This window comes from Notothenia coriiceps, unplaced genomic scaffold, assembly GCF_000735185.1.
Source record: "Notothenia coriiceps isolate Sejong01 unplaced genomic scaffold, NC01 NC01_scaffold00037250, whole genome shotgun sequence".
NCBI lineage: Eukaryota > Metazoa > Chordata > Actinopteri > Perciformes > Nototheniidae > Notothenia > Notothenia coriiceps.
The window spans coordinates 3,415,016-3,441,251 of NW_011369951.1; the positions used below are offsets into that span (position 1 = coordinate 3,415,016).

General features: G+C 42.6%; 2 protein-coding genes across 2 annotated transcripts in view; one reads left to right on the forward strand and one right to left on the reverse strand.

The window, feature by feature from the left end:
- LOC104967193 (serine/threonine-protein kinase WNK2-like) lies at positions 1–22,538 on the reverse strand. The gene is made up of 11 exons (XM_010796610.1): positions 21,911–22,538; positions 20,746–21,554; positions 8,372–8,544; positions 7,938–8,158; positions 7,691–7,848; positions 6,024–6,112; positions 4,513–4,732; positions 2,505–2,781; positions 2,303–2,418; positions 1,125–1,976; positions 1–492 (listed from the first exon to the last, which is right to left on the reverse strand). Exons 2-11 carry the CDS (start codon positions 21,373–21,375, stop codon positions 1–3), a joined length of 3,228 nt encoding a protein of 1,075 aa, XP_010794912.1. The 5' UTR covers positions 21,376–21,554; positions 21,911–22,538.
- Positions 22,539–24,601: 2,063 nt separating this feature from the next.
- Positions 24,602–26,236, forward strand: part of LOC104967194 (serine/threonine-protein kinase WNK2-like) — a 7,969-nt gene continuing 6,334 nt past the window's right edge. Inside the window, exons 1-4 of the mRNA XM_010796611.1 lie at positions 24,602–24,758; positions 24,853–24,969; positions 25,450–25,614; positions 25,847–25,898. Of these exons, the coding sequence (XP_010794913.1) occupies positions 24,630–24,758; positions 24,853–24,969; positions 25,450–25,614; positions 25,847–25,898 (463 nt within the window). The 5' untranslated portion in view covers positions 24,602–24,629. The remainder of the gene's footprint in view (positions 24,759–24,852; positions 24,970–25,449; positions 25,615–25,846; positions 25,899–26,236) is intronic.

Genomic DNA, 26,236 nt, shown 5'->3' on the forward strand with positions numbered 1-26,236 from the left:
TTAAAAACTCATAAAAAAAAGGGAGGGAAGAAAAAAAACAGGGTTAGGGTGGTGATATCCTGACGCAGAGAGAGCCTGTTGTTGAGGTTGGGCTACACAGTTCTGACAAGTCTGTTGGACTTTCAAAGGGAAAGTCAAAGCCGCTGTCGCCTGCTGCTGCTGCTGCTGCTGCTGCTGCTGCTGTTGGTGGTGGTGTCCTGGTGCTTGGTAGCTTTGTGCAATATGTTGTGGCACAGCTGATGCTAAAATGTTTGCTGCCACTTGAGTCTGTTGCACACTTTGAGGTGTGTAGTTAGCAGCACTGGCTGTATGCTGCAGGTTGACTGAACATTGAGCAGCTTGAGCCGGGGCTGCAGCAGTGTGTTGGCCAACATATGGAGGAGCAGGGTAACTGTGTCCAGGCTGGAGGTACTGCTGTGGTGCGTGCACTGCTGTGCTGGATGATGGCACGCCCTGTACAGATGGTTGATTCTGGTGACCTGCTGAACTGGCCTGAGGACAAAAAAGGAGAGAAATTCAAATTAGACCCTCTTTGGGGTGTATTACGGGAAAAGGTAAAAATCCCACAAAAGCTTATAAGTTGCCTAACACATTACAGGAAGCAAGTAGAATGAGAGGATGAAGGACACAAATAAGTGAATGAAGCATCCGTTTCAACAATGAGCAGGCGGTGACAGGTGTGCGCTATAATAAGGATACAAGAGAGAAAATGTAGGAAAGACCGAGGGGAGTGAGGTCAGAGGGCCTCCCTTTCTCCTTCGATCAGAGCCCATCTACCCAAAGCAAGCTGAGGAGCAAGACAGCTGCAGCATTGTGCCAGTATAGCAGGAAGGAAGATTTTTCTAAAATGTGGGTCAGCTCTGGAAGGGATTGGTTAAGGTAAATCAGCAGGGAAACGTTGTATATTAGAGATAGGGCTATTGTCCTTTGACAGAAGCAAGCCTTTGATTTTCAGAGGACAGACAGCTCTTTAGGCCTTTACAGGCAGCAAGACTCAGACAGCACATGAGACCAGCTCCATGCAGAGTAAGGCTGTACCTCATACAGGATTGGAGAAGCTTTGATCAGTTAAGCAGGGGTTGGCCCAATATGGGGCACCAAAGCGACTTGCTAATGTGACCTACCACTCCTAAAGCCCTGGTATCAGTGTCCTGGAGGGGTTCTCTGTCCCCAACCAGAGTGCCACTAAGGAGATGGCGCTTCAGGCTGCAGTCTCCGTCACTGCTGGCCATCCTGTGGGCAGCTGAGGGGTGCAGCATGGTGGCTTGGGTGTGTGTGGTGTGACACGGGGCTGCTTTGCGGCTTATTATGTTGAACAGTGACTGCTGCAGTAGTGAGAAATCAGAGGAATCACCAAAACCTTTCAGCCGCCCATGACTAAGGGTTTGTCTAAAGTCACATGGACAGTGGTGGTGTGGCATGGCAACAGAAGGGCGGTGGTAGCTCCCTTCTCTTGACCTTAGGAGAAGCAAAGAGAGGCAGGCCTGGCACACCTGGCCTCTTTGCATTGCCAGCTGGTGATTATGATGAGAGGTCAGACTCAGAAGACTACTGAGGTCAGAGTGTCTGCGTCCCCCCCGCACAGGCTGTGTTGAGTTCTCACTGGTGGACACTGGTAGTGGTAAGATGCTGGTGTCACTAAAGCGACGGCACTCATTGTGTGAAGGGACAGATAGTACGGGCAGAGCACTCAGGGAGGGGAACCCATCCTTAGCCTCTGAGTGAAGATCAGGGGGGCTGAGCTCCAACCGGACCTCTGGTACTGTGGGGGTGGGGCTTACAGATCTCTGCGACTGAATGAGGGCATGCAGTTGGGCAATCTGGTTTGCCCTTTGACTGTCAAGAACAGGAGCACTTCCTCTCCGGGTTGTAGCTCCCAAACGAGTCCTGAGATCTGGGCTCAGTGTGGCCCCCCATACTTCCCCCTTTTCACAGGAGTGTGGATGATCTGTTAGAGGAGGGCTGCCGCTCTGGCACTGGTCAAAGAGCAACCCAAAAGCAAAACACATGTTACTCAAAATAGACAGATGAAACCCCCTAAAAAAAGAACTACATGATGTGATGAGGTCAAACAAACGTGAGGGCAACTACACATGAATGTATGGGAAAGACATAGGAGTGTCATTTTGTTAGTGTGTGTTATTGAAGATTGATCTGTAAATGTCCAGAACAGTGAATGCATGTTTAATTGGGCCTGTGCTCAGGCGCACAGGAGCGATGGCTACTTTTAAGGAATGTGTGTGTATAATAATAAATCAAAATGTACAAGGTCCACCTGCGTGTGTATGCTTTTGATACATACCTGCTGCGTTGCCATAGTAATAGGCTCCAGCAGGGACTGGTAGAGGACACTCTGCTGGCTGCTGTGGGAGTCTGAGTAGACGGTGGAGCCCATGCCACTATCCAGTGTGCTGTCTGCTGCAGGGACAGACAAATCATGCTCTCGTAAAGAAGTCAAGGTTAGGCTCATGTATTTCTGATTGGAGGAGAACACACTCTCTTACATGTCACTGAGGTTGCACTGGCTGGTAGGTTACGCAGCCTGTTGTGCTGGTCTGCCTCTGGCTCTTCTGGCTCTAGCAAAGGCTGCCCTACATGTGCTACCCCAGCGGAGATGCCTTGAGACGGAGTCATCTGAACCCGCTGACCCGCGTCAGCTAGGTCCGCCGCGGCCGCAGCAGACACGGTTCTCTCTCTTCTCCATTTAATCAGTGCCACACGGTCCCTGATCGACTTTCCCACAGTCTTAGCATCACTCTCATGGAAGAAGCCAGACTCCACCTGACAAAGAAAAAGGGAAGAGCATGACTTCCAGGATATTTTTAGCACGGAGCATGTGAGAGAAGAGAGGGCCCATTGTGTAAGAGAGAGAGAGAGAGAGAGAGAGAGAGAGAGAGAGAGAGAGAGAGAGAGAGAGAGAGAGAGAGGGTACAAGAAAGGAGGTATTTCAAGGGGATCAGAGTAGTGAGGAAGTATTCCCTTTGTCAGGATTATTATATCTGCATATGACAAAGGCAGAATGCATTGAACAGAATACATGCTTAAAAAAACGTTTTGTCTTAATATTTCAAAGAAAAAAAGCTAATATGCTCTGCAAAATAAATCCAATGCTATTTAAAAAAACATTCATCTTACTTGCAGCAACTTAAAGTTGCATGTAATGGAAAACACATACTTGTTACTAGACATCACATGCACTAGTAACACAAAAAAGGGAGAACTACGCCCATCAACAGATGAAACACATCTATCCTGTCGCTACAGAGTGATTCATTAGAGTGCATGAGGAGTGACCTGACATTGGAGCAAGCTGCCCCTACAATCTCATTGTGCTGCTGGCCCACGTGTCTGCTCGCGTGCCCGAGGCAAATGTTACACAGAGGCCTTACATTTGAATCCAAGCTTCTCAGCCTGGACAAGGCCAAAACAGTACATATAGATAAAGGGAGAGAGAGAAAAAAATAAATAGGGGATGGGGCGGAAGAGAAAGAAAGAGATACTACATTTTTTTTGTAAATATTTTAGAGCCTGATTATAATGCAGATGACACGCCTCACAGGCATTCACTTAAGATTTCATAAAGTCTATTTGGAACATCTGGTAATACATTGCAGATGTTGCTCAGTCCCCAAGCCTCAGTCCTAACACACATCTGTTTCAAAGCTTGAGGTCATTTTCAATAGTTCCCCTGAAAGGACATTCTGAACAAAAGGATCCTCCTTTTAAAAAGTCTTTAAAAGGTCTTGGTTTCCCTACTGTTTCTGGTCATCTGTAACCATTTCCTTTTATTTCCTTCTATTTTTTAAGACCGTTAAAGAACAAAGCCTGGCAGTGAATATGTTTATATTTTCCATCTGAACTTCAGCTGTGTTAACTCAACTCTTTAAACTCTCCTAATCCCATCCCCAATAAATAATTTCATGGTGCTGCAGAATGTTAGATGAGTGATATAAAAAGGTTTAAGCTTGGTTTAATCATGGCTCCCACACTGAGCATTTTTCTGGGCCAGGTTTTTATTGCAGGGCCTGTGGGTGCTTTATCTGATGGCGTTCAATCAAAGCGATGTAAACAAAAAAAGGGAGAAAACAAAACCCCAATCACTGTTTTCCTGAAGGAGCACAGCAAGTTATCAGTAGCAATCTGCATTTGACAGCATTCCCCAATGATCAGATAAGAGTAATGTCAGCAGCTAGAACACACTTAACCAGAAAGACAAACAAAGCATGACAAACTGCATAACAAACACGGGTTAAAGCTGTCATCAAAGATGTAAGGGAGGAGTGTTTCCTGGATTCAAATAAGGATTCTTTTATGTCTGAACACAAACTCAGGCACGTTATGCCTTCATTGAAAGTGGGCTTAGAAGGACTTAGAAGGGGTCAAACAAACATTTTTAAGGGTAGGCATCACAATGTTAAACAAAAAGTAAATGAATCACAGGATTCCTAATCCCGATTCATCTCCAAATATTTGATGTCCCTAACCCTTTTTCTGAGAACATAAATCACTCACCATCTCTTGTGCCACGACCTCAGGGACGTCCTTTTCCAGGTCAAACATGAACTCGATGGCACCAGTCTCCTTGTATTTTCCTTTTAGTTTCTTGTGGTCCTCCACCCAAAGTTTAAGGGCTATCGAGTCCTTTTTCCCATCATCGTCCTCAGCTAGCTCCACCCTAACACCTGTGTCCTCAGCAAAGAAGGCATGGTTCAGCAGCTCCTTGATGGTGTACCTGAGAGGAGAAACACCAAAACTCAGGCAATAATGTGTACAGAACACACTGCTGCCACTTTTCTGTAATGTACAGTGTTTGCAGATAGCATCATAATGGTGGGCTGCGTGATTTCATTTTCATTCTAATTGAATTGTTTATTTGAACCGGGACAGTGCACATTGATGAACACTTTAAAACAAAATAATGCTTACAAGTGTAAATGAGCCGGATTTTAGCTTTGAGCTAATTTCCATCCGTAGTCCCGTCACATACAACATATAAGAACATGACATTTGTATACATAGCAAAAATAAATACATCAGTGTTTCCCACAGAATTTGATTCTATTTGTGGGGGCAAACGTTATTATTAATAATGATTCAAAAAAAAAAATTATAAAAAAAAAAAATACTTTTTGTTTTATAATTTTTTTTTTTTTAATTTTCCATTTTTATTTTGTAATCATCTCGCGACCCCCACTCGGGGTCTCGCGACCACCCCCACTTTGGGAACCTCTGCATTAGACCACCAAAAAATAAATAAAAATAATAATAATAATATATATATTTTTTTTTATGAGATCCATTTGTGGCGGACGATATTTAATTTTGGCGGCCCGCCACAAATAAATCAATGTATGGGAAACACTGTACATGATATGCAGGAAGAGCATGAGCAGCATACAAGCATTTACCACATGGCAGTACAATGTAGCGGCTATGATATATAAAGTGCAAGAGGAGATGCCCTTTTATAAAAGTGCATTTAGCGGTGATTACACGTCTGTTTGTTTCTCAACCATTCTTTAAGTTTTCCTTTAAAACTATTGAGAGTGGGACAATCCCGTATCTCAGTTGGGAGGCTATTCCAGAATGAGCTGCCTTTAATGGAGAGGACATTTTGTCCAAAAGTTGTCCGTCTACGGTGGACTTCACAGTCTCCTCTGATTCCTGACCTAGTGCAGCGTCCAGTGTTTTTTGTGGATGAACTCCCCTAAGGGAATAGATCATAAAGGGACGTGGATTTCCTTTTGTGCAGAGACAGAGCAACTCGCTGAACCCAATCAGGCTTTCATAAAATAAGCCACTGGAAGCTAACTAAGGGTTCTTTTCCCCTCGGTAAACAAACTCATTATGTAACATAAATTGAAAGACACCCTGCAGATACGGCGGGAGACTGCAGTGCAGCTGAGAGGCCGACTGTCAGCGCCACGGCAGCGGAGCAGGGGAGGCGAGATAAGGCATGAGAAAGATGAGAAGGCACCTTGTTGGCCCGACTGGCTGGAGGCTGGACAATGATGGGCACTCACCGCTCCTCTTTCTTTTGGCAGATACACTCCCCAATAATCTCCTTGATTTCAGGGTCCATGACCTTGTTGTAGCTGGCTGGCTTCACTCCCTGAGGAGAGGGAAATATAAACAGATGCTGAGGGCACGCAATGGAAGGATGTTGTGGTAATATCATAAAAAGAACAATAAAGGAAAAGGGTGAGATGTTTATGCGACGCTCCACCCTAAATCTTATCTTTATCACTCACACCAGTGACAGAGCACGGCAGCCGAGGTCAGCCTGAATCCAAGTCAATTGCACTGATTTGGAAAAAACGGATTCAAATAAATCTTGAAAATCACTTCTCTTTATCTGAGATCGATATGTGCATCAAATGAGACCAGAAATGAACTTGGTGAGTTTATTGTTTGTGAACTACAATGAGAACAAATCTGCATTAATGGTGCTATGGCATTTTAACTTTTCAAAACACCCTGAGTGTGGATGGATCGTGACAGCAGAAGTGGTTTGAGAAGTTTCTATAGACATTTCCATGCCCTTCCTGAGTTCCATACTCCAAATATTTGAAGTTGTAATATTTTGAACTACTTTGAAAAATGGTGGAATTTCTGGTAATCCTACATGTTATTAGATGCAACACTTTCTGCATTTAAGTAATGATATATATGCATTATCTAGATTGAAGTTCCTTCTAATGATGCACATGCTCAAAGAGTGGTATAAAGCTATCAGGGCTTCTCTTTGATCAATCTGCTATTAATATCCTGCAGTGGTCCCTGCAGGCCACTCTATGCATACAGTTACAATCCAGAGAACTGTATGAAGACAGCTGCACTGATGCTGCCCAACCTTTTCTACAGGCATCCAGGCCTCCAGTGCTTTAACAGCAGGTGAAAGATTCATCTCTCCGATTCCCACACTGCCAAATCTCAAGCGCGGAAAATCAATACCCTACATCAAATCAGCAATACTATCATGACTTTAGACACTCCCTTATCTAAAAACAGTTGCAGTATGTTTTGCTAGCATACTTGAGACATACTTGTTCAAACGGAATGGAATACAGCCTTTAGGCTTTATCTCAAAGGAGATTTGGACTCCCTCTGTGACTCCATATGGCTCATTAGGTTATTCACCCAAGACACAGGGCAGAGCAGATCATGTACTCTATGACAAATTGCTGCATTTCTGCATTTACATAAAACACCGTAGAATTGTGTTCTGCCGCAGCTAAACCATCTCCAACGTCATTTCACAGACTCTGGAAACATGACAACCCTGAGTTATTACAAAATGCAAGCTACTGAGCAGGGTCTCTTTTAGAACACCTCTGGATACGTTGATTTTTAGAAACACAATTATAGAGTTAAACTGCATGTGTGCTATGAAAATGAGAATATGTGTAACCATTTTGTTATATATATATATATAAAATAATTATCTTTATATTAAAATAAATACATACATTGGTTAAAAGTTGTAATGAACAATGGATGCAGGTCCTGTTGTGTGTACACAAAAATAGCAATAAACTATCCTTATAGTGTCACAGGTCTTTACAAGGTTATCATGGTTCCATCGTCTTCATCATTATCATTAAGGGCTTCTTAACCAGCTATGTGAAGTATAAGAGTCAAATATTTCCCCAAACCATTATTTCTGACAGTGTAGAGTATCTGGACTCACACTAGTGACTTTGCGGTATATCTGAGCAGCATTCTGACACTCGGAGTAGGGATACTCTGAAGTGGCCATCTCCAGCATACACATGCCGAAGGCGTACACATCCACAGCCTCATCGTAGTGTTCCTCGTACATCTCCGGAGCCATGAACTCTGGGGTGCCTGAAGAGAGAGGATCGTTCACATGTCGTGTACTTTTTTTTTTACTGTAAGCAGCATTAATCTGTCAAGTTACATCTTATTTCACCTACCTATGACGCTCTTAGCAAAGGAAGCCGCCTTAAGTGTTGCCAGCCCTAAATCTCCTATTTTGACCGAGCCTGTAGGTCCAGTGATAAAAATGTTGTCACATTTAAGGTCCCTGTGGATGATGGGAGGGGTCCTGGTGTGGAGAAAGTGAAGGCCTTTCAGGATCTGCCTGCACCAGCTCCTCAGAACCTTTGGCTTCATTACCTTGAAACGCTTCAGATAGCTGTAGAGGGGAGAGGGAAACACATTACCTGACAGCCGTATGAGTTTCAAAATGGCCTTTCAGTGAAACACAGATAGGCTGACCTTTCTTGGAGAATCTGAAGAAATAGTACACGTACAAATGTCACTGAAATCTGAGTAAGAATCTGTATAGGACAAAATTGAATTTCGAATGTTTCACTTTTTTGAAGGATTGGCCTTCACCAGTGCTTACGTTTTGAGCGTTCCTGACGTCATGAGCTCCGTTACTAAGACAATGCACTTCTTCCCTTTAAGGGGACACTCCCAAAAGTCATAGAAACGGACGATGTTAGGATGTTGAAGACCCTTCAACATCTCTGCCTCCTCCTTGAAGCGCTGACGTTCCACTTTAGACAGCTTGCGATCCTAGAGGAAAGAGGACAGATGCAGCAGAGAGAAGTAATGAATATGAAGCACGAAAGAAAAGAAACGTATTGTAGCACGTTTGCTTCACAGGAACAAGCAGATGGAGTGGGCCGTGCCCTCGGAGGAATTTCCCTGCACATTTCAAATGCAGGCATCCAGTATGTTTCAGCAAAGTGGGAAAGACAGAGTGAGTGTCAGTCTTTGAGCCGTATACACATCTCTAATTGGACCATATGTGTATCATAGCTGATGACAGCAGTGTGTGTGATTGGGAAGAATCAAGATCAGTGGATTTCTCAGAGAGTAAATAGATTCAGCCTAAACATTTTGTGTGTAATAATGAAAGGATGTTGAATACCAGTTCTCACAGGGAAGCATAGCGGCTGTGGAGAGTGGGTGACAACAGGAGCAGCTGTGGGGGAGATTGAATCCACTCATTGACGTGGCCACACCCAGGACACACTGCAGCTAAAGGTTACGTATCATCGATCTCTCCCATCTTGCTCACTCACTCCTCTACTACCTTTTGCTCCTTCTCCCCCCTCCCCCTTTCCCCCAGATCTGCAATCCGTCGCTGCACCCCGTACACCAACCACTCCCTTCTCCATAACCAAACAGCCCCTGCACACACGTCTTCGGTAAGTATCCATATAAATCGCTTCCTCAGTCCTCTGTGAGGCTGACCCTGCTCTGACAGCACCTTGCTTTTAGTTAGTGCCACGGGGTTATTTATCACGGCTTCCTTTTTTCCAAACTACCCCAGCAACGCCTTATGAAACAGACACACGCTGCACTCAGCACTGAGCATGGACCAGAAGCACGACCCCACCCCTCTCATAGACCGACGGCACCGACGGCGGTTGCGATAAAGACAATCTAGCGAGATCTAATCTATTTAATTATTCAACCACAGTCAACTTTCTGTGAGATGAAACTGCAGAACAAAATGTAAAAAATCAGCCTGAACAACATAGACATCATTAAGGGAACAAAACGTGCTGTGATACAATGCGTTGACGAGTGAAGGGAAGCGATGATAAAGCATGCCGTGTGTCTATGTGTGTGAGAATGTGGCATATTAGGTTTTGTGTGCAAGTGGGTGGGGGGTGGGGATTTTCACTGCACCCTTCTAAAGTCCCATGAATTATTCAGTTCTGCGGAGAACCTTTTCTACTGAGGCGGGCTGAGCGGGGAAGGGCTCGGGCCGCCCAAGTTGGGCTGGGTTTTCCCCGAGTGCTCTTTGCTGCACATGGACTGAAGTTTACCTGCACTACAGGTCAAAGAGGAGGAAGGAGACAGCTTGAAGCACACTGCAGCCCTCTCCCCCATAGGAGCCACACCCCTCATCTCCCCTCATTACCGTTTTATCTTTCATGCTCCCTCCTCCTCTCATCCGTTCTGCTCTCATCTTTAGGGAATCCTGCTGCTATTCGTAAATAACCCCCCCCTCGGAGTGTTCCCCCAAACACACCTTTATCGCTCTCTCATATCTGCTTTCCCTCTCAACAGACGCCACATGTAGGCTGAGAGGCGTTGTGCACAGCATGGCGAGATGCACAGACAGATATGCACACGGAGCAACCAGAAGAATGTCACTCTCAAGAGACCCTTACCAGAGATAGGATATCAATGTAAGCATCGGTAAGAGAGTCTGTAATTGCTGCATAGTGACTATAAGGAATGTGAGCATTTAACAACCGTGACTCGAGATTACATTAGACTTGACAAAAGAATAGCGCTGCAAACAGATCATTTAGTGTTTGTGTGTATATATGTTTTCATAATCTTATCAAATCTGCAATGTACACATGACTAAAGTACCCCCAGCTGGCTGCAGCAGAGTGTGGAGCCGCCCAGGCGAGATTAAACAGACACGCACAGAAAGCATAGCAGGAGGCAGGGAGAGGGGAATAGATTGTGACATTAGCAGGAAGCAATCTATGAAGCTGTGCTCTACTCGGCTGCCACCCAATACAGCGCTGAGCTGGACTATATTAGAGCCCAACTCTGCAAGCTCATTCAGATACACAGATCAGACCAGGTAATACATTCAAATGCAAGTTCTGGGAATTGTGCAGGCTAACACACCATGTGATGGCACAACTATGTGTTCAAATCAAGTTCCTGCTTTAAAGTCACATGTTGTCTGCAGTCCAGTTAAGGACAAAGAGCCTTTTCTAGGTAGAGCAAAGCACGAACACCGTTTCAGTTTGGCTTAAACTGAGGCCATATTTGCTGCAGAATGCACGGTATGCGCGGGTAGATGGTATCGCTGCAGGTGTCTTACAGTGGCCCTTTTTCGTTATTGGTAAAATTCCTTGCAAAGTTTACTTTTAGTTACCCAAATTAATCTGGACACTTGTGAAATATTTTTTGTTTCTAAGAGCAACATGCTGGATAATAACACTGATGTGCTATTGGGGAACTTTACTACCATTTGATACATAAAAAGCATGGCCCTTTTGAAGGAGCCTGGAATCTAGTCTGTAATATAGGCAGGATGGCTAATGCACCTTGATTATTGGACTAACAGGCTCATGCTGAGAGCAGAGTGAAACACACAGCAGCACAACATGAATCTGTCAAACATGAGCATCCTTCATGTGAAAAACAGTCCCAATAGTGCAGGGCTCCAAAAGCATATTCAATAGTTTATTGGAATATCTGCCTGAAAACAGCTTGCTGAGCTCAAACAACATAACAAACGATGGTGAGTCAGAACAATGCTTCACTGAGAACAGAATGACACAGCTAGTTTTTCCTGCAGTGATTGCATTTTTTGCTTGATATAAAAATAAAAATAAATTGTCAAGTGCTACCGGAATTTAGGGGGCTATATCGGGATGAGTGTCTCCTATTGATTATCCATTAATAGAATTCGACTGCGCCTAGTGGGGGAGCTGTCGGGCTAAAGAGTGTCAGGCAGGCCATCTCCCTGGAGCTTCAATCTCAGAAACATCCGACAGTTTCAAGAGCACAAAACACAGTGAGTGATAGATGCTGGTAGTGTTCGAAGACTGAAAAGAGTCACTTTATAGACACCAATTCTGAAGCTAGGAAGTTTAAATTGTAAAAATAAGTTTCATCTGTTACCTCACAAAATGGTTTTAGAAAAGCAGAAAGGTTGAGTCATGACCTTAATCAAAATGGATTCTTCTCATCCCATAATAGGAAATTACATAACTGCAAATGAAGGGTGTGAATGATCTTAATGAACCCAGTAGCCTTACACATAAGAACGGACAGATTCCAGTAGAGCAGGTATATGGAAAATAACCACTTCTATTAAATAAGCTCAGAAATGAATCCTGGTATGAAACAGCTACAACATATTTGCTGAATTATAAAATAGCACACTTGAATCCAAGTTGATGAATCACTTGTGATATTCTGGAATATGGGGAAAAAGGAAAACAATTTTTACAAGTTTGTTTATAAGTCTCTCGTGTGTGAATGGGCCTTTATGAGGGTTTGGCAGATACTCACTTTTTAACTATAACAAAATGTTTTGTTCACCTGTTTGAGTGTTGCTGTAATTTACAAATGATATGAAGAATCATATGGTCAACTGTGTGGGTCAAATGTTTAAGAAATCTCAGGACTACAATGCTTTGGCATATAAAATGACCAAGCAGAAGACCCAAGTCACCGGCTATTCTGGTTCATATTGTTCTTCTCATTCTCACAATTCCCCTAGCTAAAATCAGTCAACCAGTGAGATACACATCCGGTTGAGTAAACGTATTAGGAGCGCATTAGTCCCAATTAAGGCTGCATAATGACATGCTCAAAAAAGAAAATCTGTGTCATCTCCGTTTCACAGCTTTTGGTCGTAATTACAATTTCCGCTTTCCCCGCAATAAACTGGCCTCAAATTGAACCGTAGTTAATAAGGAGCAGATTAGCATCGTTTGGGCTTAGTAACAATAGTGTGACAGCGATGTATATTTAAACAACTCATCAACAAGTTCAACTATAAAACCTAGACAGCTGCTGAACCCAGTGTACTCAATGAATGTGTGCCACAACACTTGGCTTAGGAGATTATGAAAGAAAATATTTCAAATCTAACACACACACACACACACACACACACACACACACACACACACACACACACACACACACACACACACACACACACACACACACACACACACACACACACACAGTGATGCTTTATTGATCCGGCTATTGATCTCTTTTCTGGAGGTCAGTATGATACAAAACACCGACCATAAAAGCTGTGTCTTGGTCATAGCTTATTATTTAGAAAAGTCAACAATGCGGATATCCTGCATCCTGACACATGAAGCCAGGTTGCCAAGTTTAAGGAGGTATGCTAAATGACTTGGCTGCTCTGCCACCCTCTGCACCCATCCCCAAAATAACTATTGCAGTGCTTCTGCTGCCGTAACAAAAGGTTGGTGCAGGGCGGCAAACCATGAGCCAGCACAATGCCCACAGTTAAATTGTGTCCCATCAGGAGGAGTGACTGCAGGAGAGTTTTGGCCGACAGCTTTACCGGTCACTTTGTTTTCTCTATTTCACTGTTACCCAGACAAGCAGACACGCCACACCTAAGCTGTGCTAATTGGCACACTCGCACACAGGGTGGCACAGAATGACATTTTCAATAAAGAAGAGCTGGTGAGAGTGCTGTAAGGCTAAGAGAAGAGGAACTATACATATCACTACTGCTCGTCAAAGAGGAGCCAGAATGACAGGAACACTGACTTGATGACAAGATATACAGGTATGGTGAGGATACATCTGCACATGGCTAAATGATTGTTTCTGCCGTTTGTGTTTCAGGGGTTTTAGTTTAATACAATAAGGTGGAAGGAATTAGGAGAAGCTAAGAGGAGGGGATGACTGAAACAAACGGCCACACCCACAGCACCCTTAGTTAACAGGAAGGAAAGAGGAAAACAACAGCATGATGAAACACTTGGACTTATGCCTAACTTTAACTGTAAGTAGTCCATAGTGAAAGTTGGTTGCAAAAGGTGTTGGAGTGTGTAATGTGTGCCAGGCTGATTGTGACAGGGAGTTATGTGGATTAGCCATACGCTTTCCGGACACAGGCTAAATGCGTAATCTGACAAACAAACAGTTCTTTGACACAGAGATAAAGAAACAAAAATGTCTGATTCCACACATGCCTCCTTAAGGATTAATGCTTCTCATGCAACAGCCCTGAAAACTGCTGACTGATCAAATCTTTGTTTACAGCCTGAATGACGCTGGATGTTTGGAGGCCAATGCTGATATCAATATTAGTTGTACAGTGTCAGTGGTCCCTTTAATACTTTTATTTTCCATGAAATCCCTCAAATTTGCTGCGGAATCCTAAAAAGTATAAGTTAAAAAATAATTTAAAGTTGAACTTTATTAAAGCTAGTTAATTCATTTACTATCAATACATTGACAAAAAAAGCTTGTAAATGAAATGTTACCAAGGTAAATGAAGTAGCAGTGTGCTGCAGTTTATGTTTGCATACATACGCATATGCATTTAACTTTTGTAATAATCCTGTTCAGAGACCTACAGTAACAACCAATGCATAGAGGTCACACAGAGCCTAAGGCCCATTGTAAAAAAGCACAAAGTATCTAATACAGCTAGCTATGAACAGCTTTGGTGCTATGATACCCGGGGGAGCAAGTTCCCCCACTGCCCTCAGAACAAATATTCACAAATGTGTTCATTGCCCATGTAAATGTTAAAAGCGTAATGAAGCCAACGTGGACTGTTACAGGCCGGATAGTAAGAGTGTGGAGGGTGCAGGGGGGGCAGTGTTCCCCTTTTCCCACATCACCAATGATGACGCTTGGAGCTGAGTCACAGCAGAGGGGGGTGCGGAGTATAGATGTCCCGAGCCGAACTCCATTTTATCAGTCGCTGCAGAGTGCGGGCACAACGTAAAAGAGACGGCCTTGAATCAGCAGAATTCTTCCGACCCAGACTCAACAACACCCAGGCAAAACCTGAATGGAGAATTTAGAAGCAGTCGTCTTTCTTCGGGTGTGAGGCACCTTTAGCATCACTCGTCCTGGTCATCAATAATAAAAGCAATTTAGAAAATGCTTTGTTTAATGCATCACTGCGATCCTTAACTAACACTTCAAGGTTGCGTTAGGTACAACGACAACATAAAGCTAAAGGAACACAAAAGCAGGATATGCCATCTTAGCAGTTCTAGCCAAAACAATCATAATTCTCATTATTAATAAGGTAATATAAAAATGTGAAAGTAGACAGAATAACGGACCACAGCTGCAGAAGAAAAGAAGCACTGATGAAGGGTCAAAGTACTACTGAAGAAACACACTAGATGTTCCTTTTAAGTTTCAAATCAATACATACCAATTTGACATTTTTGGAGTCCTAAACTTAGTTTTGGTTGTACTGTACAAGTTGTAAAGCTACCTGAAGAACAACTGTTTGTCTTTTCTCCCTTATTTCTCTTACATTATTGCCAAAGGGTAAACATATCATAAACATATGAACCCCAATGCAACATCACTGCTTACTATCCTCTAACCACCAAAGGTTTGAATCACTGTCTGCAAAGATGAATATGATACGTTTCAGAAAGTTCGAATTTTACTCAGGATTCCTCATTTGGGGTATTTTAAATGTACATTTCATGCAACACAACAGCATGAGCTTCCCATCTAGGGTTTTGTGCATTAACGTATTTGTTTTAGAGTATTTTCCATAAATATAAGATCAGAAGGTAAGCCAGTGAAACCCTGCATGCACTCGTACACACTGTGTCCCCCTACATGCATACCTGAAACGTACACACTGTATCCCCCTACATGCATACCTGAAACGTACACACTGTATCCCCCTACATGCATACCTGAAACGTACACACGTTCCCCCTACATGCATACCTGAAACGTACACACTGTATCCCCCTACATGCATACCTGAAACGTACACACTGTATCCCCCTACATGCATACCTGAAACGTGCAAATGTATATCCCAGGCACACAAACTTCATCATTTAAAAAATGATTAATAAAACTAAACAGCAAAACTCTGTTTATATATCCAACAGTCCTTGAACATAAGAGGATTTACATTTGCTTAGAGTAAGAACTTACAGTTCAATTCAAGACACATGTGCTACTGTGTGGCCATTTGTCTTCGCTTATTATTACGTTAAGTGATGCAGAGTTCAACTAAAGTGTGTGTTAACAGTTGCCCTTGTCTTCAGACCACAGAGCCTACAGTAAGCTGGAGGCAGTAACAGGATACAGAGGTGCTCCACATTCATTCATACAAATAACCTTTCTTAATTCCAAAAAGGATTACACGTCCTAATAAGCTGTTGTGACAGCTTGTATTGTTGGCAGAGGGAGGAGGGAGTTCAAAGGTCAAATAGTTGAATCTTCATCAGATCAGAGTCAGATCTAGAGGGGTGATGTGTCTCTGAAGGTTGTTCACTGAATCTGCTGTGATCAATAAAGACACTACTATAAGGATGACTCAGCAGTGCAGGCACAACAAGCTCAATTCACTCAGGGATACAAGACATTGGAGCATTACTGACAAACAAGGTAATGCAGAACGGAAACAATTAGTCGATTGACAGAAATGTAATCTGCTACTTTTTTTGTCAGCCAGTTATTGCTTAAGAACAACAAAACATGTTGTTTGAATTTGTCCGATAGTTATATATCCGGCAACAACAAGGACTCAATTCATCGCTCAAAAATGTTGCCAAGTTATTCAGTCAGGAAAATAATCCTTAGTCTCAGTCCTACTGTAATATATTGAGGTCATTGAGAAAAAGTCTCAATTATGGAAACATATGACCAAACGCAGCCAAAGTTGCACTGAGATAGGAACAAAGGTTTGCATAGATCCTCATCAAAAATGAGTGAAACATACGACTGGGATTTGCTTAACAATAATACAAACTGTGGCCTTAAAAGATAAAAAAAAACACATCTGACGAGCATTATGAGCTTAAAGAAATGGATGCTGCGATGTGCTGGAAGGTGTATGATTTTGTCGACCTCTGTATATTTAGGCTCTTTCTATCAAGCATCTAAAAAGTGACTTTCAAATAGTTTGATAAGATTTTACAAGTCAGCTCTTCCCTGTGGGTTCTTCATTGTAGAGCTGAGAAGAGCTTTCCCCAAATGAAAACACCCCATTCCTCAAAACACTAACTACTGTGTGTGCGTGTGTGTTCCCAAAGGACAACAACGCACCATTTTCTGATCAAAAGTAAGCCAATTTGGAACAAAATACTCAAGACAACTCTGAACTATATTCTTATTGTTGACTTACTTTATGTAGGGAGGAGGTCGAATTACTCATACCTTCATGCTATACTCTTACTTCTCAAAACACAAAGCAAAACTTACATGGTACAGACAAGTTAGCTTTTTAAAACTGTTTTTGTTGTCTTTAATCTAGACTACATTAACTACTAACCAGCATCATTCCAACATGCCTGTTGGAGTTCTACCAGAGGCCACAATGCTGTGGCTCTAACCGGCTTGTCTCCCTTCCCTCTTCAGCTGGCTGAGTGACAGGGAGCTCCAGCATGCCTGATAAGACGCTGTTAGCAACAGCCGCTGGGTCTCTCCGTCTTTGCTTCCTTACTGTAGGCCTCATTCCTTTTATGCCCCAATGCCAAATTAGCTGTAACCAATGACCCACTTCAGCAAGTTCGGCAACTTTGTTTTACTTTTGCCATTTGATCAGGCAAGAAGGAGTTTTTGTTATCGCTATACATAATATTGCAAAGAAACAGCCATAAACTATGATCAGGAACACATAACCATCCTCATAACATGATTCACTCTAATCTACAACGACAGCAGAATCCAGTGTTGGGAACCAAGGCATTGACAGTGGGTCATGGTGGCACTTGCTAGGTCCGTTTGGTTTAAGGATGCCAAATCTCCAGTAAACACTGAGAGACAGGCAGATTTATATCACTGCTATAGTGTCACTGCCAGCTCTGGATTCACACACTGACAGTCAGATATAATCTGCAAGAGAAAAGCTCAATGCCAAATGCCACAGACAGGTCTGCAAGAAGTCAAAAGTAAACTGTTTCTGCGAGTGTGCGCACAACATTCAACACAGAGATACAAATCTATACACAGAGCCACAATTGGCCGAAAGGGGACGTTTCCAGGGTTTACAAAATAAATTCCAGTGCGCAATGATAAAATGAGACAAGGCAAACAGGAACACAAGAAGTGCTTCTTCACAACAATGAGAAACTCACAACAGGAGTCTTTCTCTCCGATGAACATCCTTGCCTGAGCTAGGACCATCTGTGTTATGCCGGCAGTCTGGCACAGAAACATAAATGTGGGGGAGCTGGGAGAGGGAGGAAAGGGGCAGGGGGGGTTTGGAGATAGAAAAAGAGAGAGAGAAGGAAAGAGACCGAACGAATAAACATAGAACCAGATTAACATTTCTAGGCAAGAAAGCTATGTGACCACTGGAAGGAGGAAACACTGTGGAAAATCACAGAGTCATATCTCCTGCTCCACATCTTCCACAGAGCCCCTCTGTCTTCTACCACAGTTCACTGAGCTGGGTAAAGCTGGCATTATCTGCATGCAACACTGAAGAGTAAACAATCCCAACACAGGCATACAATCTTTACTTTAAAGTCTTTGGGTGCAGTCTTAAGACTAGTTGATACCTGTTCTGCCTTGCACCGTGCTGTTGAACATGACAGAGAAGATCTGTTGTTATTGTGGTCAGCGTGGGTTTTGAATTGGACCATCAGGCTTTAAAGTGACTCTTAAGTGACTCAAGACAATATAAAGCATGCTGGTAGGTCCCACCAACGCTACAACATGAACATTTATCTTTAAGAAAGTCAATAAAGCATTTAATCACTCGCTAACAACGAATCCTCTGGCTGAGCTTAGTACACCTACTCAGATAAAGGATACGTTTGGTGCTCACTATCTTACAATAAGGCAACTTTGTCCAAAAAGGCTTAACTTAAAATGTGATTGTGGCTTTGTGAACAACAGCAGCATTATTGAAATATCCATAAGGACTAAAGCTAAAATGATAAGTTGACTAATCTTCTGTCAATTTGATAATCATTTAGCACGACTCCTGACATTTCCCTGTATGTGATTTTTATTTTTGCTGTTGTAATTTGTTGTCTTCTGTTTGCTATTGTAGTAAAGTGTTTGTATTGCATGTACAGCACTTTGGCTCGACCAAAAATCGTTTTAAAAATGTGCTATATAAATAAAACTTGATTTGATTTAATTCTTTGTGTCATTTTGAATGAAATTGACTATTTCTTGATTTTCAAAATGTGAATATTTGTGGTTTTCTTGGTCTTTAATGAAAGCAAACAGTATACATTTTCAGTTTTAGAAGGACTCTGTTCAACAAACGAAACATCTGAAGTCGCTTACTTTCATTTGTATTATCAATTATTTTAGCAGCATGTTCAATTATCAAAATATTTGCTAATTCTTTTTCCGTTACTAGATGTTTTGTTAATCAACAAATGGTTGCAGCTGTAATAGATAACATATGTCAATACCCAATAAAGAAAATATCTTAGATAAGCACTCAAATGTACACCTATTAAGTTTCACGTTTACAGATCTGCCACACTTTAGTAGTCTGACCTTTTTCAGCACCACTCTAGTAGATTAATTGTTAGTTTTATAAAAGGCGGGATTAATTCACGCAAGATCACAAGGACTTCTCAGTAAGCTAAAGAACCAGAGAGCACTTTGACGCAGATTGATCAGGTCAGCACAGGGTTCTGCTTATCAAACCGTTTTAATGGAAGACTGTGGGCTTAAAGCTACAACATATGAAACAGCTACTAAATGAGAACCCTGATTGTGATAAAAGAACATTTCTGTTGTGATTAAAATCTATTATTGAGTGTCTGCTAGAGGGAGTTTGAATGTGACACTAGGGGAGAATAAAATATATAGTAAATTGCTTCCTGCTTCACATCCTATCATCCGCTTGCAGCTCAGTGTTATCAAGTTGGGGGAGATCTGGGATTGCTCACTGCTACAATCAGTCTGCATGACATCACCCACGTGAAGTCATCATGTCTGTCAGAGTCAGCACTGCTGTATCTTTACTCATTCCTAGCCAATGTTATCTTCAAAGTCCTCACCAGGGATGAGGTGCGTCACTGCCTTACAAAAGCAGTTTAAGTTCTTTCAATGCATTCTTAAGTCCCAGATGTTTTCAGAACCATAGGAATTAGTATTCACGGAGGCCACAGGACCGCCACACTGTTCACAGCATGCTACAGCGCACTTTAGCTGCTTCCTGTCTATCTGCCTAACTCCTGTTGCACAGGGGGAGGCAGAGAAAAGCACGGAGGAAGACACAACCATTGTCCAGCCCTGTCCACTTCAATAACTTCACCAGTGCTCTTACAGCTGAGCAAATCACTAGAATAAAAATGAAGGATGGGTTGAACTGTTGGAAATGAATCCTTAACCATTTTAATCAGAACGGTGAAAGAACTAATTAAAGAAGACGTTTTCTTTCTTTAAGGGGGCCAGTCATGCCTACTGTAGTCCCCCTTAAGCCTCCTGGGAGAGAGAGGTAGGAAATCTCCACTGCAGTCTCCAAAGAGCGGGAGATAATTAGTTAATAGCTTTTGCGAGACAAAGCTGGTGACTTTCTTGTGTCTGTGTAACATAAGACAAGGTAGAGAGACACGCCTTGTGCATTTGCTAAACTGCTGATCACTCAACTTCAGTGGTGATATGCGTCCCCACGTCTGCAGCTAATGCTTGTCAATCACTTTCCCTGTGTAAACCATTTCAACTTTAGTGGTAACCCATTTGCATCTTATTAGGATCCCTCACGAGGCTGCTTGACAGCTCCCTGAAGAAATCACCATTATGCTAACATCATGTGTGAACCTTCACCTACAGAGAGAAGAGCAAAGAGAGGGGGCTTCCTGCGGTAGTCAGGCATTCATCCACTAATATTGATTGCCAATTGAGAAACAAATTGTGCATTGCTTGTAGAGTATAAGAATGTGAAGACCGTTTCTGCTTTTGTCTCCCATGCCCGAATGCAAAAATAAGCCATTAAAAAAGGATGTTATATGTGGCTCATGAATATGCTTTTTCTAGCCTTTACTTAAACTGAGTGTATGATTGGGTGTCACAGACATGTTATATTTAGTACTTTACCTGCAGCTCACACCAGGCAACTTCCACCCAGGTCTCCGTATCCAGGCCCTTGTAGACAGTCTTGAAGGAACCTCTCCCCAGCTCTATGTCAAACTTCAGGAATCTTCCTCCTGGAGATGTGGAGACTGCTTTCATCTCTGCCTCCTCCTCGTTCTCCTCACTGGATGCCTTGATAACAGCTTTACCACCACCATTGCATGTGGGATTTAAGGAATCTCCACCTTTCTCCTTCTCCTCATCCGCACTGGCACTTTCTGTTGCACTGTCTTTATGCCCACCTTGACTTTCAGTGCTGGAACCTTCCTGTATCCCACTGGTCCCCCGCGTCCTGTCCACTATTGTCCGCAGGTTTATGTTTAGGATCTTATTCCTGTTATCACATTCAGGTGCTTCAAAGGTCTGCTCATCTGCGTCCGAGAACCACAGACTCCTCCTGATAAATCTCTGATGCACATTCCTTTGATAACTGGACGCACTGGGGTCACTCACCCCCCTCCCTACTGAGTCCACATGGTTGACTTTGCCATCACCCATGGTCTCATACATATTTGGGGCCAGTTCACGCTGAGAGTTGGATACAGAGGGGTATTGTAATTCTTGGTGGACCTCTGAGTATGAATTAGGCTCCATGGTGATTTCAAAAGTTCAGTCACTTTGGTTTCCAGTTCATTCGTGCCATGGCTAGACTTCCCAACGTGCAGAGCTAGAGATGAATACCTGCAGCGCCCACTCGGTGACGCAGTTTGCCAGCCGAGGCCCCTAACGACAGTGGGATGGATGATAGACGAGATTGCATCCGATATAAAGATCTGCAAAATAAACGTGTAGCAGAACTTGAAACAAAATCAAACATTTCCTGGTGTTTAGGGGAAAACTAAAGATACATATATTGAATTTATGGATGTCAGACATTACGGAGTTTAAGTTTGTTGATGTCAAATAAGCAGGTGGATAAAAAAAGAGACCAGCCCACGAGTTTAAAACATTTATTTTAGCAGGAGCCATTAACGGCGAGGGAAACGACAAGCTAACTGGCTCTGACGTCACAAGTTAACGTTAAGTTGATTCAGAACTAACGTCTGTTGCTAATATACCGTAATATCTCAGGTAACAACGGTTAGCTACAACATTAAATGACACTGAACAAAGATGGGACACGACTTACCTAGGTTTAAAAAGCGACCAAACAACCTCGGCTACACTCTCGTTAGCTTTCCACGACACATACGGACCTGTCAGATGTTAGAAAAGCCCCGCTAACGTTAGCAGACTGTCCATTGCGTTTCAAAGGTGCACTTTAAAACGCCCTATCTGCATAGTGTCCACGTTTTCACGTAAACAGGCAACCCCAAGGGTAGCAAACAAATCCGGGTCCAGCTCAATCTTTGCTAAGTGATCAAAAACCCCATATTGACGATGAAAAAAGACGAATATGTTGTATTTATGTCCTTTTAAATCCTCGCATCCTTTTCCTCGGGTGCAGCTACAGCAGCTCACGATGCCTCTCCATGGTGCCTGCTGTATGCGGAGCGAGTAGTTAAACACCAGAAAGGCCGCTTTAAGACACGGGAGATTTCTGTGTGACTACCTCCCCTCGGTAATTAATTTAAGTGGACAACAGTTTTTCGCTTGCTACCCATTAGGTTAATACAACGGTAAGGCTCACAAATGTGTTTCCCATTCAGCTGCTCGCTTGGCTCCACGCCCCTGGTAACGACTGGAGGGACCGTCCAATCACAGCACGCTGGGACACCACATTAGACCCCACTCATCTGTTCAGAGTGACACATAGCTCACATACAAATACTTATTTAAAGGCGGTCTAGAATCAATTCAAGTGATTGACAAAGCGGATAAATGATTATTCTTTCTAAAAGCCTGTTATCGTCTGTGTACATGTATTTAATTTATCTCACGCCCTTCACCAACTCATCCAATCCCGTGTCTCTGCCTCTCACTCAGAGCTCAAAAGCCTGCTGTACAATACTTTTATAGGGATCTAATTTTGTAGTGGGCAAATATATTTAAAAAAAACCTCTATGTGATTATGCTGTTCATCCAACAGACAATGCTTGCACTTCCCCTACACTTTGTTTTGCAGCTCAATTTGTCAGAGGTGCAGCTGAGGTGCAGTAGCCTATACCGCACGCACGGCGTGATGAGCAGCAGCAACAGGGGAAGTGGGACTGAGGTAAGACATCCGAATCGATTTTTTTTTCAGAGAAGGGAAATCCTGTGTTGTGCTTTATTATGCTAAATGTGAATACATTTTACATACTGGTATAATAACAGGTGGGTTGACATTAGAGAAGCCTTGATGGATTATTTTCTGCCCATAAAGGTTTTTATTCTTGTTTTTTGCAAACTGCATCCAAAACCATCAATAGTGCAATCCAACAAGTGCCACAAAGGTGCTGAAAGACATACCTGTAAAAATGGAATTATATGCAGCAGTCATGAATAGCAACATTGTCAAACTTACATGGTCATATTATTGTGAATGCCACTTCTGTCCTGTTCTCATATTACATGTCATCTATCAAGGGGGGATGGGGTTATACCGGGTTATCCATACACTTTACAGATTAAAAACGATGTGTGTACACTCGGAAATAAATGAATAAAATAAAACACTTAAACATAGATCTTAACATCTGGTGCAGGCATGGAAGGTCAGATGACAGTCCAGTTCAGTCCAGGAGTGAAGCATTGTTGGCACCTGAAGTGCCCTAATAAATAGTGAATGCCCTTCTTTGTTTCCACTTCACTGGCCAAATTGCTCAAACAAACACATGCACTCTCAGAGTTTACTTTTATATAATGTCACTCTGCTTCATGCCACAACAAGAGTTCTAATGGGAGGCTGTGGCTCAGTGGATAGTGTGCTGGAATTCGAATCAGGCAAGTTTGAGTCCCCCAGCAGTCAGCATGTCGTTGTGTCCCTGGCCAAGACACTTCACCCCAAAGTGCTCCTGTGGGGATTGTCCACAGTCCTGAATGTTTGTTAGTCGCTTTGGATAAAAGCGTCTAACAAATGACCTGTAATGTAATGTAATGCATGTTGACATAAAGCAAGCGGTCTTAACCAGTTGTCGGTCCTCTCTTACTTCAGACTTGAGAAATTATAGGCTTTTCTTGTTGACAATGTTGCAGTAGTCACACCAACACTTTAACCTTTGCTTGGTTGGACACATTTCACTTTCATCTTTAACAAGAAGTGAAAAGAAAACAATTAAACTCTATAAAAAGTAAGGTGGAGATGCTGTTTGCCTTTAGCAAACATTGCGGGCGTTCCGCCATTCCTCACAAATAATAGATTAACTACTAACTACTAACTATCTAGCTATTAGTTTTACCGACCACTTTGATCGCCCTTAATGCTTACTTTCTCTGATAAACACTCTGATAGCAGCTATCACTGTGACCAGCATTATTATAGTTTTAGAAATGTAAATTGTTCCTTCATGTCAGATAGCTATTCTGTCCTCTTTAAGCTCATGTACAGTTTAGCGTCACCAATGGTGGATATATCAGACTTTGCCGAATCCTGCAGGCCTTCCAGAGCAGAACTAAACCTTTTCACTATTTCTGTATCGGTTCTTGGAGGTAACAAATCATTTGTAGCTCAAGATTCTGTCTATCGTGGCCTGAAGATTGTGTGACACACTTGGGTAGTTTCTTTTCATTTCTCACCATTTTGAGTATTTCTCCTTTTGTCAATCCACCATCTTTATCTAAATCTGAGCAGCGTTGAGCATGTCAGAAACTATAGTCTCAAAACCAATGGCCCATGAAGAGTGTTTTCACGAATAAGGCATTACTAACACAGATTGCCTTTCCTCACCGAAACCAGTGTCAACTCTGATGCCACATCAGGGAAGGAGATGAGCGACGGATACGAGGGGACATACGGAGGTAAAGGCGAAGGGAAAGTCCGCAAACACCATCGCAGGTCCACCCGCACTCGCTCTCGGCAAGAGAAGATTAACAGGCCAAAGCTCAGCATGCTCAATGTGGGTAACCAGAACAAGAATACACTGTTTAAGATCATTGAAACAAATGATGTGCAAGTGGACAATGTATTGATTGTGTCTGATCTTGTTAAAGGTGTGCAACACTGGCGATAAGATGGTCGAGTGTCAGTTGGAAACTCATAACCACAAAATGGTTACTTTCAAGTTTGACCTGGATGGAGATGCACCGGAAGAGATTGCCACGTACATGGTATGTAAGAGACGGAAACTGCCACCTAAACTGATGCAACGGTTTCTGTAGTATGCTGCAAGTTTACTTAAATAGTTTTTAATGGCTTAGAACTCATATTGATAGATACATTAATATTTATGTCATAACTTCTTCACCAACTGTATATGTACCGTATATTATAGTTGTTCTGGGGAAACGCCTACTTGTTAAACTTAGCAGTAAGTTTAACTTCTATGATATGAAACCCTAAGAAACAGAAATACTGCAAAAGTACTCCGTGGATTTTCTTGGGGCCTTTTTATTGAGACCATATCTGGAATTTCAATCAGTTTTTTTACTCTGTACAAGGTTGACGAGGTCCCCCTCCTAAATGCTTTTTTTTTTCTCCTGAAGAATTCTTAGACATCTGCTGTTCCTGGCAAAGTTTTATTTCAAGCATTGCTTTTTAAACTAAGTTCTGTAATATTCTTTTGCCCTCTTCTCCATGTTGCCCCTCAGGTGGAGAATGATTTCATCCTGCCTTTAGAAAAAGAGATGTTCATTGAGCAGCTGAAGGACATTGTGGACAAGGCTGAGGACATGCTGAGTGAGGACACCGAGGGCGAGAGGAACTTTGACCACGGAGGCAGTCCCAAACAGAGTGAAGGCTCTGTGGGAGCAGAGGTGAGAGAGGATCTGTTGGCAGTTAATAGTTGCGATGGCACAATCTGTCGCCTGTGCCTTTGATACATCATCCTGACAGCACTCTCAGGATGACTTTGCATGCAACGCTGACAACAAGAGCTGCCAAAAATATCACCCCTGCTGATGTGACATTTTGATCTAACTGAATTAGCTTTTGAGGCTCAGCCCTCACCTGCATCAGATCAATGTAGTAATGCTTTCTTTTCTTTAGGGATTGAAGGCTTCTGCACCAAGCACACCACAGCTGGTGTACCAGCAAAATGGTAAGAACTTTAGCCACCTGGAACTTATTTATTCACTCAAAGAAAATCCACTCACACTTTTCAAATCCAGCGTGGCTCTGTTTAAATGTCTTAAGTCAAAAATAAGGCATTTAGTGGTTTTAAAATGTTTCAAATCCATCTTTCAAAAGTCTTCCCAAAGATTGGAAGTAAGATTGTATCTCTGCCAATCTACAAATGGTTGATAACATCTATTTAAACTGTCTAATCTTCCCTGGACATCCGATTTATTAAGAGGCCTGTGACGATTTATTGAATGCATTTTAAAGTACCGTAATTTTCGGACTATAAGCATACCTGAAACGTACACACTGTATCCC